The 16,324-nt window shown below is 32.2% G+C and overlaps 1 protein-coding gene across 2 annotated transcripts in view; it reads left to right on the top strand.

The window, feature by feature from the left end:
* The window catches only part of LOC124109261 (leucine-rich repeat protein SHOC-2-like), a 32,324-nt gene extending 16,608 nt beyond the window's left edge, over nt 1–15,716 (top strand). For both annotated transcript variants that reach the window (XM_046467775.1, XM_046467777.1), the window contains 6 exons: nt 3,170–3,300; nt 9,252–9,440; nt 12,195–12,317; nt 13,706–13,843; nt 14,156–14,273; nt 15,508–15,716. In XM_046467775.1, coding sequence (XP_046323731.1) covers nt 3,170–3,300; nt 9,252–9,440; nt 12,195–12,317; nt 13,706–13,843; nt 14,156–14,273; nt 15,508–15,716 — 908 coding nt within the window. The remainder of the gene's footprint in view (nt 1–3,169; nt 3,301–9,251; nt 9,441–12,194; nt 12,318–13,705; nt 13,844–14,155; nt 14,274–15,507) is intronic.
* The last annotated feature ends 608 nt before the right edge of the window (nt 15,717–16,324 follow it).

Raw genomic sequence — 16,324 nt, forward strand, 5'->3', positions numbered from 1 at the left:
TTTGATCCATTTTGAGTTGGTTTTTGGCAGGGTAAGACATAAGGGTCTAGTTTCATTCTTCCCACCACCAAGTGTTAGAAAGGTTATTTTTTCTCTAATGCATGTTTTAGCACCTTTTTGAAGTATCAGATGACTGTGGGTTTGCCTCTGTGTCTTCTAGTCTGTACCATTCCTCTATGTCTCTTTTTATGCCAGTACAATGCAGTTTTTGTTACTGTCGTTCTGTAGTACAATTTGAAGTCATTTATTGTGATGCCTAAAGCATTGCTTTGTTGGCTAAGCATCGATTTACCTATTCTTGATCTTCTATTATTCCAAATGAATTTTAGGAATTTTTTTTCTAGTTCTAGGAGTAATGTTATTGGTATTTTGATGGGGGTTGTATTGAACCTATATTCTGCTTGTTGGAGTAGGATCATTTTAATAATATTTTGTCTATCCATGAACATGGGAGGTCTTTCCATCTTCTGGGGTCTTCAATTTCTTCAATATTCTATAATTTTCATTGTAGAGGTTAGATTTATTGCTAGGTTGGTCAGTTGGTGGTTTTTTGTTGTTTTTTGTTTTAGTCTATTGTGAGTGAGATTGTTTTATGATTTTTTTTCTCTGTGGATTCACTGTTGGTATATAGGAAAGCCATTGATTTTTGTATGTTGGATTTGTATCCTGCTAATTCGTCAAATTTGTTTGTTAGCTCTAGCAATCTTTTAGTGGAATTTTAGGATTTTCTAATTATTGACACTGTATAATTCTTGGAATATTGTGGATGCTATACACCATTGATACTTGAGCTTATCAAACAAATTCTAGCCTCAGGGTCTTTATATTTATTGTATCTCTGATTAGGCCTCCTTTCTCCTAAACATTGATATTATTTTCTTATTCATACAGTTCATCAAATGGATACATGGGGCTTGGTCAGCAGTTGACCCTATCCATTCTAACATTTTAACAATATTTTCTTGTTTTGTATTTTTGAGCATGTATTTGTATCCTTATTGACTAGTAAGTGGGTGATGCAATCAGAGCACTAAAAGAAAGGTTTTGGCCCACAGAGAGAATGTAGATGGGGCTAGATGGTAAAATCTCCCAGAAAGTAGGACAAGGGTCCTTTGGGTTCACTTCCTTTGACACAAAGTAACTTCTTTATGTATCCTTCTCTGTCTTGGTTTCCTTAATCATTCTATGTTTCATTTTTTACTAGAAGTGATTCTTCTGATTTTAATTTATATTATGAATATGAAAACATTTATCTTCATTATAAATAAATATCTTGTAATTCAGATGACATATCAAAAACACATGGCTTCATGTATAACGTTTTCTTCAAGGTCAGGTAATATTTTAAAGATCAATAAAGACAAAGAAAAATATTGCCATTATTTTATATGATTTGCTAGTGGTCAGCAAATATAGTACCATTCCTATTTTGAGTAAAGGAAGTTAATAAGTACTATGTTTTCAAAATTTTATGAATCACAGTTATTTCTCATTTACAGTGTTTATTAAAATAATTTTTTTTCTCTTTTTTTTCCCATCATTCCTATCTCCTGTATCATGTAGCAGAAGCCTGAGTTTTGGTGAAAATCTAAACATTTGAATCATGATCTGTTATACATATCAGCAGTCTTAATTGACTTTTGCGATTCTCCCTGTCATCTCTTGGAGAAGAATGATACACCTGAACAGTATTCACGAACTTAATAGAAATGTATCTTTTGATTCTGTTCCTTTCACCTTTCTGCTAGCTTAGCACTTCAAAAGTGTAACATATTATGAAAATAATAATACACAACTGCTGTCTTGAAGTAAATATTTTGCCTGTATTACTAACCACTAACTTCCCTGGAGCTTTGAAAAGTCACCCAAGCCCTCCATTCCCTTCTCCCCTTCAAAATGGATGCAGTTTACCAGAGTGTCATAAAAAAGATGCTAGTGGATTTCCTTAGTTAATTGAGAAGATACATTAAAGACAAAACACACTTAATATTTCCTAAATGGTAATTTTTAATCTTGATTTTTATATACTATTTTATTCCTGTTGGAATATTACTTAATTGGAACTAGAATACTTTCGGGCTCAGTTTACCAACCCTGTTGAAGGAAAGTGATGCGCATGAGCCTAACAATAGTTATACTGGGAAGAACTGAGATCATTGCTGCTTTTCTGCATTATAGTTGACTAGATTTATAGTATAGACTCATGAGATTTTTTATTACTGTCAATGACTAATTTTTATAAATGTAGAAAGTAAAACTGTACCAATTAATCATTTTTATGTAACTTTCTTCAGCAAGAGGGAAAGAAACCAATGAATGAGTGAAAGAAGGTTATGAAGCATAATGACTGTCCTCTTAAGTTCCAAGGCTTAATTTATGCCATCAACTTAATGTATGCTATCATCCATTTATGCAAGCATTATAAACATCAAAAAGAAAGTTTATCATACAACAATTTTTTAAAAATGAGCAAACCCAAAAGAAAGAAATGGACAGATACTAGAAGGTTCTGAAAATTGAAAGCCCACAAGTATTTGTCACTAAAAACATAAGTGTGACCTAGAGACCAGACAATCATTTCTATGTCTTCTAACATTGGAAAAGAAAACTTAAAAGTAAAGGCAACATCTGACATTTTAACCTACCCTATGTAGTAATGTCACAGCAACAGTTATATCAAAGGAACTTTTTTTCTTATATATGTTATTTGGTAAGTTTAATTTGATTTGAATCTTTTATGATAGTAGATGTCGTTATATCCATCTGTGTAGCTCATGTGTATTCTCGTACTGACGATAAAACTAGAAATACCTGGAAAATAAAACACTATTTTTAATGTACTCATTAGTGGCTAATATGTTCTTAAGCAGGATTTGCTTAGATTTCATTAATGTAGATGTATTTGTGTATGGTGCTCAGAAAGTTATTGATCTTGGAGAACTTCAGATTTTCACATTAGAGATGCCCAATCTGTGTAACTTCTTGTCACAAGTTGGTTCTGAAGATTAAGTTGTTAAAAGATGACAATAATTTTCAATAGGACACTTAACACAGTATAACTGCATATTTGATTATTTTTCTTATACAAGTTCCTTGGTTCTAGAAGATAAGAATCTTGTAATCCAGTGGATAGCCTGTGACAGTAAAGAGGTTCGTTTTATATTTCCAGGCAACCTGTCTCATTTGTATCGTCTTGGTCTGAGATACAATAGACTGTCAGCAATACCCAGATCACTAGCAAACTGCAGTGCACTTGAAGACTTAAATTTGGAGAACAATAACATTTCTGCTTTACCAGAGGTAAGAATTGTATGAGAGAAAACATGACTGGATTGGAATAAGCCTTCAAGATAACTTAGGGAAAACTAACCAATCTTTATAGCTGGGGACATAATTTGGTGACTGAAATTGTTTAAATAACAAGCATCCTATATAGCTACCACTAAAATAGAATTCAAAAGAGGAAAGAAAGGATACATGGAAGCTTTTTTAATATAAATAAGGTAAAAATCAGAAGGAAAATCAGTGTGCTATAGTTCCCTTAGCACTGTAAATCATTCTTATGTCATTTTGGGCAATGGCAGTAAAAATATTAAGAAAAAACTGTATGGCTGGCTTAAAATCTCATCTATCCTGCTCAGTTCCTTATAAAAATGTACTGTAGAAAGATGATAAATGGCAAGAACTACCTTGATAGAACATACTACTTGTTATTAAAATTAATGTTAGCTGCAACTCTAATGTGACACAAATTATCACCCTTATCAATGCAGTAATATTAAAAGTATTTCGTATATTAGAATCACCAAAATCTTTCATTTTTAAACATTACTTTTTAATTTTTGAAAAAAAATAATTAGTTTTCCATGACAGTAGAATGCATTTGTGCACTTTTATGTACACAGGTAGGTATGATTCATCATCTTACTGATTTTTCCATGTGACTGGCACAGTACATTTATTTTTGTTTATTTATTTTCTGTGGTGCTGAGGATTGAACCCAGGGCCTCACATGTGCCAGGCAAGGGCTCTGCCACAGAGCCACAGCCACAGCCTGATTTTACGTGTTACAGAATCCCATCAGGAATAGAGACATATGTGTGCATAAGGCAGTGATGTTGGTGTCGTCCTTCCTATCTCCCCTCCCCTCCCCTCTCTTTACTCCCATCTACCTGATCTAAGGTGAACTAACGCACTTTTTCTAGTGCCCCCTCCTTATTTTGAATTACCATCAACGTATCAGAGAAAACATTTGGCCTTTGGTGTTTGGAGATTGGCTTATTTTGCTTATCATGATGTTCTAAAGTTCCATTCATTTACTGGAAAATGCCATAATTTCATTCTTCTTTAGGGCTGAGTAATATTCCATTGTACATTTGATTTAGCTATTCATCTATTGAAAGACACCTAGATTGGTTCCACAGTTTAGCTATTGTGAATTGAACTACTATAAACATTGACATGGCTGTGTCACTGTAGGATGCTAATTTTAAATACTTTGAGTATAAACCAAAGAGTTCTATAGCTGGGTCAAATGGTGGTTCTATTTCAAGTTTTCTTAGGAATCTCCATCTGCTTTCCATAGTAGTTGCACCAATTTACAGTCACTCCAGCAATGTATGAGTGTTCATTTTTCACTGTCTCTTTGCCATATCTTCTTGCCTTTATTCTTGATCATTGTCGATCTGACTGGAGTGAAATGAAATCTTAAAGTAGTTTTGATTTGCCTTTCTATAATTGCTAAAGATGTTGAACATTTTGTCATAAATTTTTTGATTGTATTTCTTTTGAGAAGTGTCTTAGACCTTTTATTGATTGGGTTATTTTTTTGTGTGTAAGTTTTTTGACATTAATGCTTTATTGTACATGCACACGGTAAAGATATTTTCCCAATCGCTAGGATCTCTCTTTATATTATTAATTGTTTCTTTTGCTGAGAAGACATGTTTTAGTTTGAGTCTATCTCATTCAGTGATTCTTGCTTTTACTTCTTGCACTTTAGGGGTCTTGTTAAGGAAGTCAGATCCTTGGTCAACATGGTGAAGACTAGGGCCTTCTTTTTCTTCTAGTAAGATGAGGGTCTGTATTCTAAGGCCTAAGTTTTCAATCCACTTTGATTTGAGTTTTGTACAGAGGGGGAGAGAGAGGTTTAATTTCATTTTGTACAGAGGGAGACAGGTTTAATTTCATTTTGTTACATAAATGTTACTTTTAACTTGGCTTGTTTGTATATATTAAATCATTTTTATTTATTTTGTGTTGGTAGTAATTGTGTATAATATAACACTCTTTTAAACTGTGTTTCTCAACAATGAAAGGGAATTTTACTCATAAATGTTTGCTTATGTTTATTCAAGCATAATAATCTAAGAAAAGAATGGAATGTAGACTTAATAATTGATAGATCTTTTGCAAATTTTTTTCTTCCCTAATGATTAAAAATGTAGACACACACACACACACACACACACACATACAGTAAATTTGTGTATCTGAATTTTCATGAAACACTTGGCCAGGGTTGAAAGATGAATTTCAACCAGGCAAAGTGGTGCTTGTTTTTAACTACTCCAGAGACTGAGGCAGGAAGATGGCATGCCTAAGGCCAGCATGGGCAATTTAATGATATCTTATCTCAAAATTTAAAAAAAAATAAAAAGGGCTGAGTGGTAAGAACGCCCCTGGGTTCAATCTGTAGTATTGGTGGGTGGAGAGGAAATGAGTTTCCCACAATTGCAGTTTCTAGACTGCATCAGTTCATTAAGACTACTATAACAGTCTCTTACCTATGACAAAAGAGTACTTCTGCTGGCAGCAGGTTGAATGGGATAAGGAGTAAATCCACAGATATCAGATACAGCTCTGAGAACCAGAATATCTGGATTTTTGTCTTTGATCATAGTAATTTACACATGATCAAAATGTATGAGGTTCTTTTGTTTAATGTCACCCCTCTTGCTAATGAATGACTTGTATCCATAAGAGGGTAAGTAATTAGCACATTGACTAGTTGTTTTTGAGATTATATTTGGACATGTTTTGTGAGCTTAATTAAGAATGACTGGTTTTAATATATATCCATATACATAAGTATAAAGACTGGGTCTATATCAAAATTCAAAAAGTGGATATTCAATTTAAATGTGTGTGTATATATTGCCCCAGTTTTATTGTCAGTGAGGGGAAGCTTATATATGTGTGTGTGTGTGTGTATATATATACGTATATATGTGTGTGTGTATGTGTATGTGTGTGTGTCTGTGCATGCACACGCATTGCCCCATTACAATTATATGCTGTACTTGGGTTACTTTTGACAAACTCATACATGCATGGAACTCGATTTTAGTTCAGGCTCCTCCCCTTTACATCCCATGCCCCTTCCCCCATTTTCCTTCCTGTATGCTAGTGATTTTCTTTTGCTCACGTACTTGTTCACTTTTGAGTGGTTCTTTCTACTTATACATAAAATTGAAATAGCTTGTGTTATGTTTATGTGTGTATATAGCATGACTTTAACATTGCTTTGCATACCCCTTTCCCTTCCCTCCATTCACCCTCTCAATCTCCTTCTAGTCTACTGATCTTTCCTTTTTTTTATGAAACTAATCTTCTCTTCCTTCATTTCCTTATTTTGCTTTAGCTTTCTCATATGAGAGAAAAAACATTAGACCCTTTAATTTTTGAGACTAGCATATTTCACTTAGCAAGATTAAATGCACATAAGGAAATGAAACTATAACTTTAAGCACATATGCTCAAGACATGAAGCTAGGAGCTCTACATGTATTATTTTATATTCAGTATCTTCCTATGATTTGTTGGGAATATTCTTATTGAATAGATAGGGGGAAAAGACAGATGGTTTTATTTTAGTCAGATTTGTTACCATAAACATTTTTTTGAAAATATGGGAGAGATATTATCTAATCAATTTACCAAAGTTGATGAGTAGAAGACCTAAGATAGGAATCCAGATATATGTGACTGTAAAGGAAAGATAAACACCTATGTTTCACAGTGTGATATAAGTAATGCATGGAAGAGGGTTGGGGCTGTAGCTCAGTGGAAGAGCACTTGCCTCCTAGCATGTGTGAGGCATTGGGTTCGATCCTAAGTACCATATAAAAATAAAATAAATAAAATAAAGGCATTCTATCCATCTATAACTACAAAATTTTTTTTAAATGTGTTGAAGAGAAGTCTTCTTGTACTCTTAGTATAATAAAATATCAATATTTTGTCATAGAAGAATATCAGTTCAGCAGTTTGTCAGTTTAAGAATAACATTTTTGCAATGAGTCTCAATAAAACTTGTTTGTGATAAAGCAGATTAAAGACATTTTTCTTGAATTGTCATATAAGGTTTTCTTAAGCACTGTTCTTGTGCTCACATTTTGTCTGTGTGCAAAAATAGATGCTAAGGATAGATTTTTAATGTTTAGTGTGAAAATAAAATATTTATTAAATAGATAATTCCTTTCAATTCTATGGTTATTTTCTTCCTTCCTTTTATATTGCCATAACTGACATCTCAGGTACCATGCCTTCATGGAGGACCAACAGCTGAATTTTGAATGGTATTTTAAACCCACATACTCTCAGTCGGCTTTGTTTCTTTTTGCTTATATTTTTACTTAATCTAGATTGGTTTTTTTTTCCTGTTCTGAATTCTGATTTCTTTTTTGATCTTTCAAAATTTCATTGCAGTCTATTTTCTGCATTTCTAAGTATTCTAGTATTTCTTCTTTACTTTGGAATTAAATAGGGGTTCTAAAATTCTAGCAGTTATTATATGTTGGTATGGTAAAACTGTTTGTGTATTTTGTCTCCGTTGTCTTCACTACAACCCATAAAGTAAGGCATTATCATTTCAAAAGTGAATAAACCAAGTATTAATACAACAGTTTACCCAAACAGGAATAGTGGTGCACACCTGCAATCCCAGCTACTCGGAAGGCTGAAGCAGGATCACAAGTTCAAGGCTAGCCTGGGCAACTTAGTGAAACTCTAAGATAATTTCAAAGAAAAATGCCAAGGATATAGTTCATAGGTGGAGGAACCCTGGGTTCAATCCCCAGTACTAGAAAATAAAGAAAGAGAGAAAAGAAGAAAGAAAAATGGTTTGCTCCAAATCACAAGCTATTAAATGATAAGGCAAGACTGATTCAAAACTATTTGAATAACCAATAACAAACAGTATTTCTTAAAGATTGGTATGCAAGTCAACAGAGTAGTTTGTTGTAATGCATATTAATTCTGTGGGAGTCAGCCTAGAATCTCAATTTCTAATGCCCTTCCAGGGGTTACTAATGTTGCTCTTCCTTGATCCAGCCTAAATAATGAGCACCTATTCTGTGTAATTTATTATTGATGATATACCAATTGTGCATTATTTTCTAAGTGCTTCCTATCTGTGCTTTATATCTCTAAAAATGTTTAATGTTCTTAAAGGCAGAGATTTCTTTATATTTACACACTTAGCAGTTTATTTATGTAGTGGGAAACTAAAGTAGGAACATATGAGTTTACGTGTTTAGTAAGTACTTGCTTAATAGGTACTTGTATTCCTTCAAATTTTACCATATAAAAAGGAATGTGGTATAGTATATCAAGAAGTATAATCAGCTTCTCAATTTAGTATTCCTAAAGAACGTTAAATTATTGAATAATGGTTTATACTGTGACAGGAATTATGTGAATTTTTTTACTATTTATTTTTATTTATTTTTACATGCTGCTGAGGATCAAACTCAAGGTCTTATGTGTGCAAGGCAAGTATTCTACTACTGAGCTAAAACTCCAGCTTAATCTTAATACTAATGTTAATCTTACTACTAATTTATATAGTTATATAACTAAAACCTATATAGGGTTTGTTACAGTAAGTGGCATAGCACTCTCAAACTAGCCACCTTGTGATACTTCTCAGTCACCAATGTGTACTTTATGTTATAGAGTGATTTAAATAAACTAAAGCCAAAAATTCAAAAAAAGGGAAAAAATTCCTGATTTCTTGTGAAATCTGAAAAATCTGAGTGCACTGACTTCACAATTTCCATGAGGCAAGACAACGGCTTGCTGGAATTGAGTATTGACTATCTGGAGGAAGTGTCACAGAACCAGCCTAACCTGTTTCTGTAGATCCTTACCTGCAAGGCCTTGAAGCATTTGTGTTTGGAATTTGCTGTTCTGTTCAAATGAAGTTTTTTTCAGTTCTAATTTAGATTTATGCTTGGTTTTTTTAACAGAGCCTTTTATGCAGTCTTGTGAAACTGAACAATTTGAACTTGGCTAGAAATTACTTCCAGTCATATCCAGTGGGTGGTCCAGCTCAGTTTTTCACCATCTGTTCCCTCAACATGGAACACAATCAAATCAATAAAATCCCATATGGAATTTTCTCTAGAGCAAAAGCATTAAGAAAACTAAATATGAAGGTAAACTTTTTGTATCAGGAGGAAAGGAGGAATTACGAATGCATTGATATTCTACTGTCTCTAATGATGTGGGTTATGTGTCATTTTACTTTGTTGATGAAGTCTACTTAGGGGACACACACATACACACACACACACACATACAGAGTGGGGGGAGATATTTAGTTGTCAGTGGGCCTTTATTTTATATATTTATATGTGGTGCTGATAATCAAACTCAATGACTCACATATGTTAGGCAAGCACTCTACAACTGAGCCACAACCCCAGCCGCTTGGGGACAGTTTTTATCAGATAAAAAGTATTTTAGAATTGTGTATAATACCCTAGGATTTTGTCCTCAAAAATTAATCATGAGGATTTATTAAAGTATATTTGTAGGTATATTTATTGCAGAACAGTTTTAAAGGTACCAAATTATTATTACTCTTAGGGATTTAAATTTTTAAAGTGGAATACTGCAGAGCCACCAAAATTGATGCTCAGATTTAGAAGAATATTAAATACCAGTTACAATATTCTTAGTTTATTAAGAATTAGGAAGTCACAGCATATAAAAATTATTTGCATACATACAGTTTAAAGCTGTTTAGAGTATGATTAAATACAGTAAATACTTAGGTATTTATGTGTACATATATAGTCAGTGTTTTCTAAAATGTATCTCTTTAAAGACCACCCATAAGTAATTCTGATCTGCAGTTCTTTTTATTTCTTATCTCTATACTGTCCAGTGAAAGGATCTCACATTTGTAATAGTTTATTGTGAAAGAGGTGAAGAAATGGTGGTTTATCTAGTCCAGTGATTTAATTTTCAGTAAACTTTCTACACAGAGAAAACAGTCTATTTGGCCATACAGCTATTTCATGGCTGAGGCAGGAATTCAGCTTCCTAGATTTTTTTAATCTAGGTACAGGGTTCTTTATATTATATCATTCAATATCTTTCTGTCTTTGATGAGCCAGTCACACATTATTGTTCTTTATAATTTAAATTTACAATTTCTTGACTCTGTCTATACTTTGTCGTAAATATAGTATGTATCTTTTATGGTAATTTGGAAGCACATAATTACTGAAGTAGTATAAATTCAAAATCCTATTACAAACAAAAATTTTAATATAGTTACATAATTAATATATGCAGTAACAGTAATGTAGTGGTAAATAAGATTAATTCTGTGTATTCATTTTGTAATAATAGATTTAGAACATAGTGATCCCAATATTAATTAGTTTTTATATTTGATTATGCACTTTTATGAGTTTGACATTATTACAGTATGTTAGCTTGGAAAGGATTGTTGTTTTTAGTAAAACACTTTATAGCACTTTTTCTAAATTTCTATTCAAACTTGTAAAGGTTACACAAAACTTTCTTTTGAAAAAAATCAAAATGAAGCTTGTTGTATTCTTCCTCATATAAGCACCTATAGTAAATATTTCTTAATAAAAATACTTTATCATACTGTACCTATTGGTAGTCTGGGCATGGATAGATAATATTAAATATTTTTAATAAATAATAAATTTCAATTTAGAAAATATAAACTGGATTTTTAAATATATATTCACTGATTGGGATTTCTTATATTGATGATTTTGTGTAAAAAGACACAAGGATCCATAAATGTTGCAGAAAAAAATTAGAAATATACACTAACAAAAGAACATAAAAGATGGGACTGAGTTTGTGGCCCAATGTTAGAGTGCTTGCCTAATGTGGGAGGTACTGGGTTTGGTTCTCAGCACCACATATAAATAAATTAAATAACAAAGGTCCATTAACAACTAAAATATTTTTTTAAAAAAATGTAAAAGAAATCCATGACCAATTGGTTAACATCTTGACACATTGATACCCAACTGGGACAAGGGGGATATCACCCTCTTCCTTCCATTACCATTGTAATAGTTTATTTAGGGTTGAATTTGATGGGCATGGTAGCACACACCTGTAATTCTAGCAGGTTGGGGGGCTGATATAGGAAGATTGAACAACTTACTGAGGCCCTAAGCAATGCAGTGAGACCTGTCTCTAAATAAAATTTAAAAAAAAATATAGCTGGGGTGTGGATTAGTAGTTAAGTGCCCCTGGATTCAATCCAAAATATAAAAAAGTGAACATGTAAAAGCAGGGAAAAGGTAATTTAAAATGCTTAATTAATATCATGGCACTCCATCATGTTTTTATTATTTAGTGATGAATGAATTCTGTCTTCCTCTTTTTAGAGGGTGTGTGTGTGCTAGGGATCAAACCCAGGGGCTTGTGCTTGGGAGGCAAGCCATCTACCAACTGAGCCGTATCCCCATCCCTTTTCTCTTTTTTTCTGCTCAACATCTCTTCTATTCCTGAGCTCGCCTGGGTTTCCTTTCGGCCATGTATCTTCTTTCATGGTGTTCATATCTCAATTTGAACAGTCACATTTTGTCCAATGGTTTCTAAACATTATTGTGAAATAAAACATCAAATTTATGACTATTATCTTTGAACTCTGAAGTGGTTTCTCTGTGTAGTATTTTTATATTTCCATTACTCATTCACATAGGAAACAAACTTCCTTTTTAACTTCAAAGCAAAATCTCTGTACTATGCAAAAATCTTGGAAAATCGATGCTTTAGTTGCTGGTTGTAAATCCCTGATTTAGATATCGAGAAGGGGAATAAGGTTTAAGATTTTTTTCCAAAAGACTGTACACATGGAGCTTTGTTTTAATGGTTCCACATGAAATGCTGCGTTTTGTCTTTGCCAGGACAATCAGTTAACATTACTTCCATTGGACTTTGGAACTTGGACCATCATGATAGAATTGAATTTAGCCAATAATCAGCTAAGAATGATCCCTGAGGATTTATCTGGTCTTGTTTCTCTTCAGGTGAGTGTATTAGTGAGCATGTTAAACTTCTCAGTCTTTCTCAATTATCTACTTATATAAAATAAGTGATTTCTCTTTGAAGATCTTAATTAAAAGTGATGATAATAAGAACTCTCTTAAACATATGACCTTGTTAGGATGATGCAGGACTGGATCAATTAGTCTAGACTCAATACTTCTGAATACTAATCATTAATATTTAATACTACTGAAAATGAGTTAGTCTAGGTTCAGTATTACCATTGCCCACTAAAAGGTGGTAGGTTTGAATGCTCTAATATAACTTTGAAGGAAGGGGTATTAAAATTCAGCATCTTTAGGCCATTTTTCTGAATTCTTTTTAAAAACCATATCTTGTTTACCATAATAATTATGGATACATGAGACAGGCATTTAGAACCTTTTACTGTATGATGTTGACCTAATTTCCATCCTAAATCACTCACCTGCTATTTGTTGGAAATCTAGCATGTTTTCAGGTCTGTATGTTTATTCCAGTTGTTTCCAGCATCTAACTCTTATCATCCTCTTTTTTCTTTAAAAATTCATTCACATAAATAAATATCCATCTTATTTTCACCTTCTTAGTCAGGGATAATCACTGTTGCCTGAGTCCCTAAAGTTTTCATCTTTTTGATGAGTAAAGCTTACTAATAGTACTTCAACTTTTAAAAATTTTTCCTATATCATGTTTTTTTTTTAAATCTTGTTTATTTAATTTGGTAAGATGAAATAGTATTGTGTGATTGAAAGCATGGGTGAAATAAGAAGATATAAAATGAGCTAGAAGTCTCTGAACACCTTTCTTCTTAGTGCTTGTTTCAAAACCCCATTGCATTACTGACTCCTACTCCTCTGGTAGTTTATAATTTATTAGAAAACAAGGACATCTTCCTCCATCCCCCAATTTTATTTTTTTAGAATGCCTGAAATGTAGTAAATACCACAAATTATAAATACCGTGGATTGTCAGTTGTGACCTTCCTTAAGTGATTGTTTACAACAGGTGGTTTCATAGACATTTGCAACTTGTCAGTATCAGATAGATTAATATATGATATTCATGAAAAATTTAATGTTTTTAAATTTTTTATCATTTAGTTATAGTCAAATTTTTAGTTTAATTTTGACATTAAAAGATTATTTCCAATAACTCTACTGGGTTTGAAAATTTTTAGAGTAGTAAATTAAATATTTTATGTAATTTAATCAAATGTTACCTATCCTAATACTTACTGTTTGGAAAATTATCATTGCTTATAAATTTTTAAGTCACACAGTTGTCATATATATGTCCGGTATAAAAATGAAATACACACACACACACACACACACATATATATAATTCCATATCATGTTTTATCAAACTGTCAATTGTTTCTCTGTAGGTTCTAATATTATCAAACAATCTTCTAAAGAAGCTTCCCCAAGGTCTTGGAAACCTTAAGAAGTTAAGAGAGTTGGATATAGAGGAGAACAAATTAGAATCCTTGCCAAATGAAATTGGTTATCTTAAAGATTTACAGGTAAATCATGTCAGGGGCTTTATAAGCATATGATTGGAGTTTTTGGAATTCATCTTTCTAATTCTTCACCATTTTTTAATTCTTGGACCAGATAGATTTTTCTATTATAGGATTAGGGCTGAGTTTTAAGTTCACATAATCTCCTTTTATATTTCTAGCAAATGATAATTTTTGAAAGAAGATCCTGTAACTTACTAAGTCTCATCTGATTTAATTTCCCTGTTATTTTATTTTTTTGTGGAAGTATCATTTTAAATTTATATAGTTGTAGGAAATGTGTATATAACTTTTTAATTGTTATTTTTTTTTTAGAATTTAGTCTTGACAAACAACCAGTTGACCATTCTTCCCAGAAGCATTGGTTACCTTACCAATCTCACACATCTAAGCCTTGGAGATAACCTGCTTAATCATCTTCCTAAGGAAATTGGTAGGACCCCTATGTATTATTAACTCTACTGTTGTATTTTCACACAGTATTTCAGATAAATCTGTTTTTGTAAGCTGAGGTTATATTAGCCTTGTGAGTTTTTTTTATGGAGTACTGATACTTAATGTTAGTGGGTGCTTTGATTGTTTCACCATGGGGTATTGTGATTAATATTGTATTTTTGAATATAGTATGGTATGTTTATATTTCCAATAAGGTGTGTTTTATGAAATCTTAATTTAAAAGAATTATTTTCTGTTTTTGCTAAATTTGAAAAATCACACAGAATTGAAACAAATTATTATTGTTGGGATTTAGGCTCAATAATAATATTTGATTAATATTAATATTTGGGTGCATTTTAGAATTTTGCTAAATCTTTTTATATCCATTATCTCATATAATTATGACCACCTTTAATTTTATAAGTGAAGGTTGTAATACTGTTTTACACAGAGTTAGTTAAGGTCACATAGTAAATAACTGTGAGTTCTTAAATTAATAATTCTATGTATACTGTCCTGCCATCTATAATGTGCTTAAAACAGTATTGGATTAGTAATTAAGAATATTTTTGGGGGGCTGGGATTGTGGCTCAGTGGCAGAGCACTTGCCTAGTATGTGTCAGGCACTGGATTTGATCCTCAGAACCACATATAAATATATAAAAAACAAAGGTTCAACAACAACAACAATAAAAACAATGGTTTGGGAGATTTTTAGCAATTTAAAATCTGAATCTCTCACTTTTTAGTTTTATGTCTTTGAATAATCTACACAAACTCTTGCTGGAAGACTGGAACTTCTTATGTGTAAAAATAACCATAATCGTGTAAGGAAACTTTTTGAAAGACTACATGAATTTATTTTGATTTACCTACCAAATATGTGGTAACTTTCTTCATGAAAGATCTATATCAAACACACACACACCAACACACACATGAATGCCAAACTGTCTCAAAAAGATCTCTAGAGTTGGAGCATTTTCAAAAAACCAAGCATAAAAGAAGAGGTTCTGAATAAATTGTTATGGAGTGTGACCTGGTCATCAGGGTTTTAGAAAATCTCCCCAGATAAGTTGTATATGTAGTGAAGTTTGAGACTGATGGTTCTAAGTGTCTTAAAATGGAGAGAAGAGTGGGAAATATGTATTATATATTAATTCCCACTAGCACCTTTGTATAGTGACTAATGTTTTTTTTTTTAATTATTGATTTTAAAAATAAAACAGGTACACTGGAAAACCTTGAAGAACTGTATTTGAATGACAACCCTAACCTACATAGCCTTCCTTTTGAGCTGGCTCTCTGCAGCAAGCTTACAACCATGAGTATTGAGAACTGTCCACTCAGTTACCTTCCACCTCAGATTGTTGCTAGGGGACCGTCTTTCATCATTCAGTTCTTAAAAATGCGGGGTACATATCATGCCATGGTCTGATAAGCTCTGCTGATCCCACACACAGTTCAAATCATTTGCCATTAATGTGTCGTATCTATATCTGTGTATATTTATGTAGATATTGATATACATGGCAGATTTATAAAGATTCCATTATGTGTTTCTGCAAATAGATAGAGGAATTATAGCCATTTAGATCTTTATAAGTCTTTTGTAGAAAAGACTTATAATTTTTCTTTGCTTAAATTGATATTTTTCTGTTTTGTATTCTGATGTGTCAGTTTGCTTAAAAAATTGCCAAAAAATTATGAAGTTATTAAATTCAAGTGACAGAATAGTTATATATGATTCTCTTAGGAAAAATAATGGGTAAACTGTTTTTTGTGAATTATTAATACATTTTCCTATTACTAATTGTTATATCAGCTGAATTTTTCTTTAACTTCTTTTGCAATTTGAGATTTAATTTTTTATATATTGTTTACAGTGCTGAAATAGCAAAATTGGACTCATGTGCATGTATACAAACTCTATTGAAGAAATTATGTTTAGTCTCTGATGCTTAGTAAATGAGATGGTCAGAGAATTGTAAAACTGTTGATCTCAATGTTGCTCATTGTGTGGGTACTCCAGTTGGACACAAATAG

This window comes from Marmota monax, unplaced genomic scaffold (assembly GCF_021218885.2).
Source record: "Marmota monax isolate L192 unplaced genomic scaffold, Marmota_monax_Labrador192_F-V1.1 WCK01_AAM20220418_F8-fsc00299, whole genome shotgun sequence".
Classification (NCBI taxonomy): Eukaryota; Metazoa; Chordata; class Mammalia; order Rodentia; family Sciuridae; genus Marmota; species Marmota monax.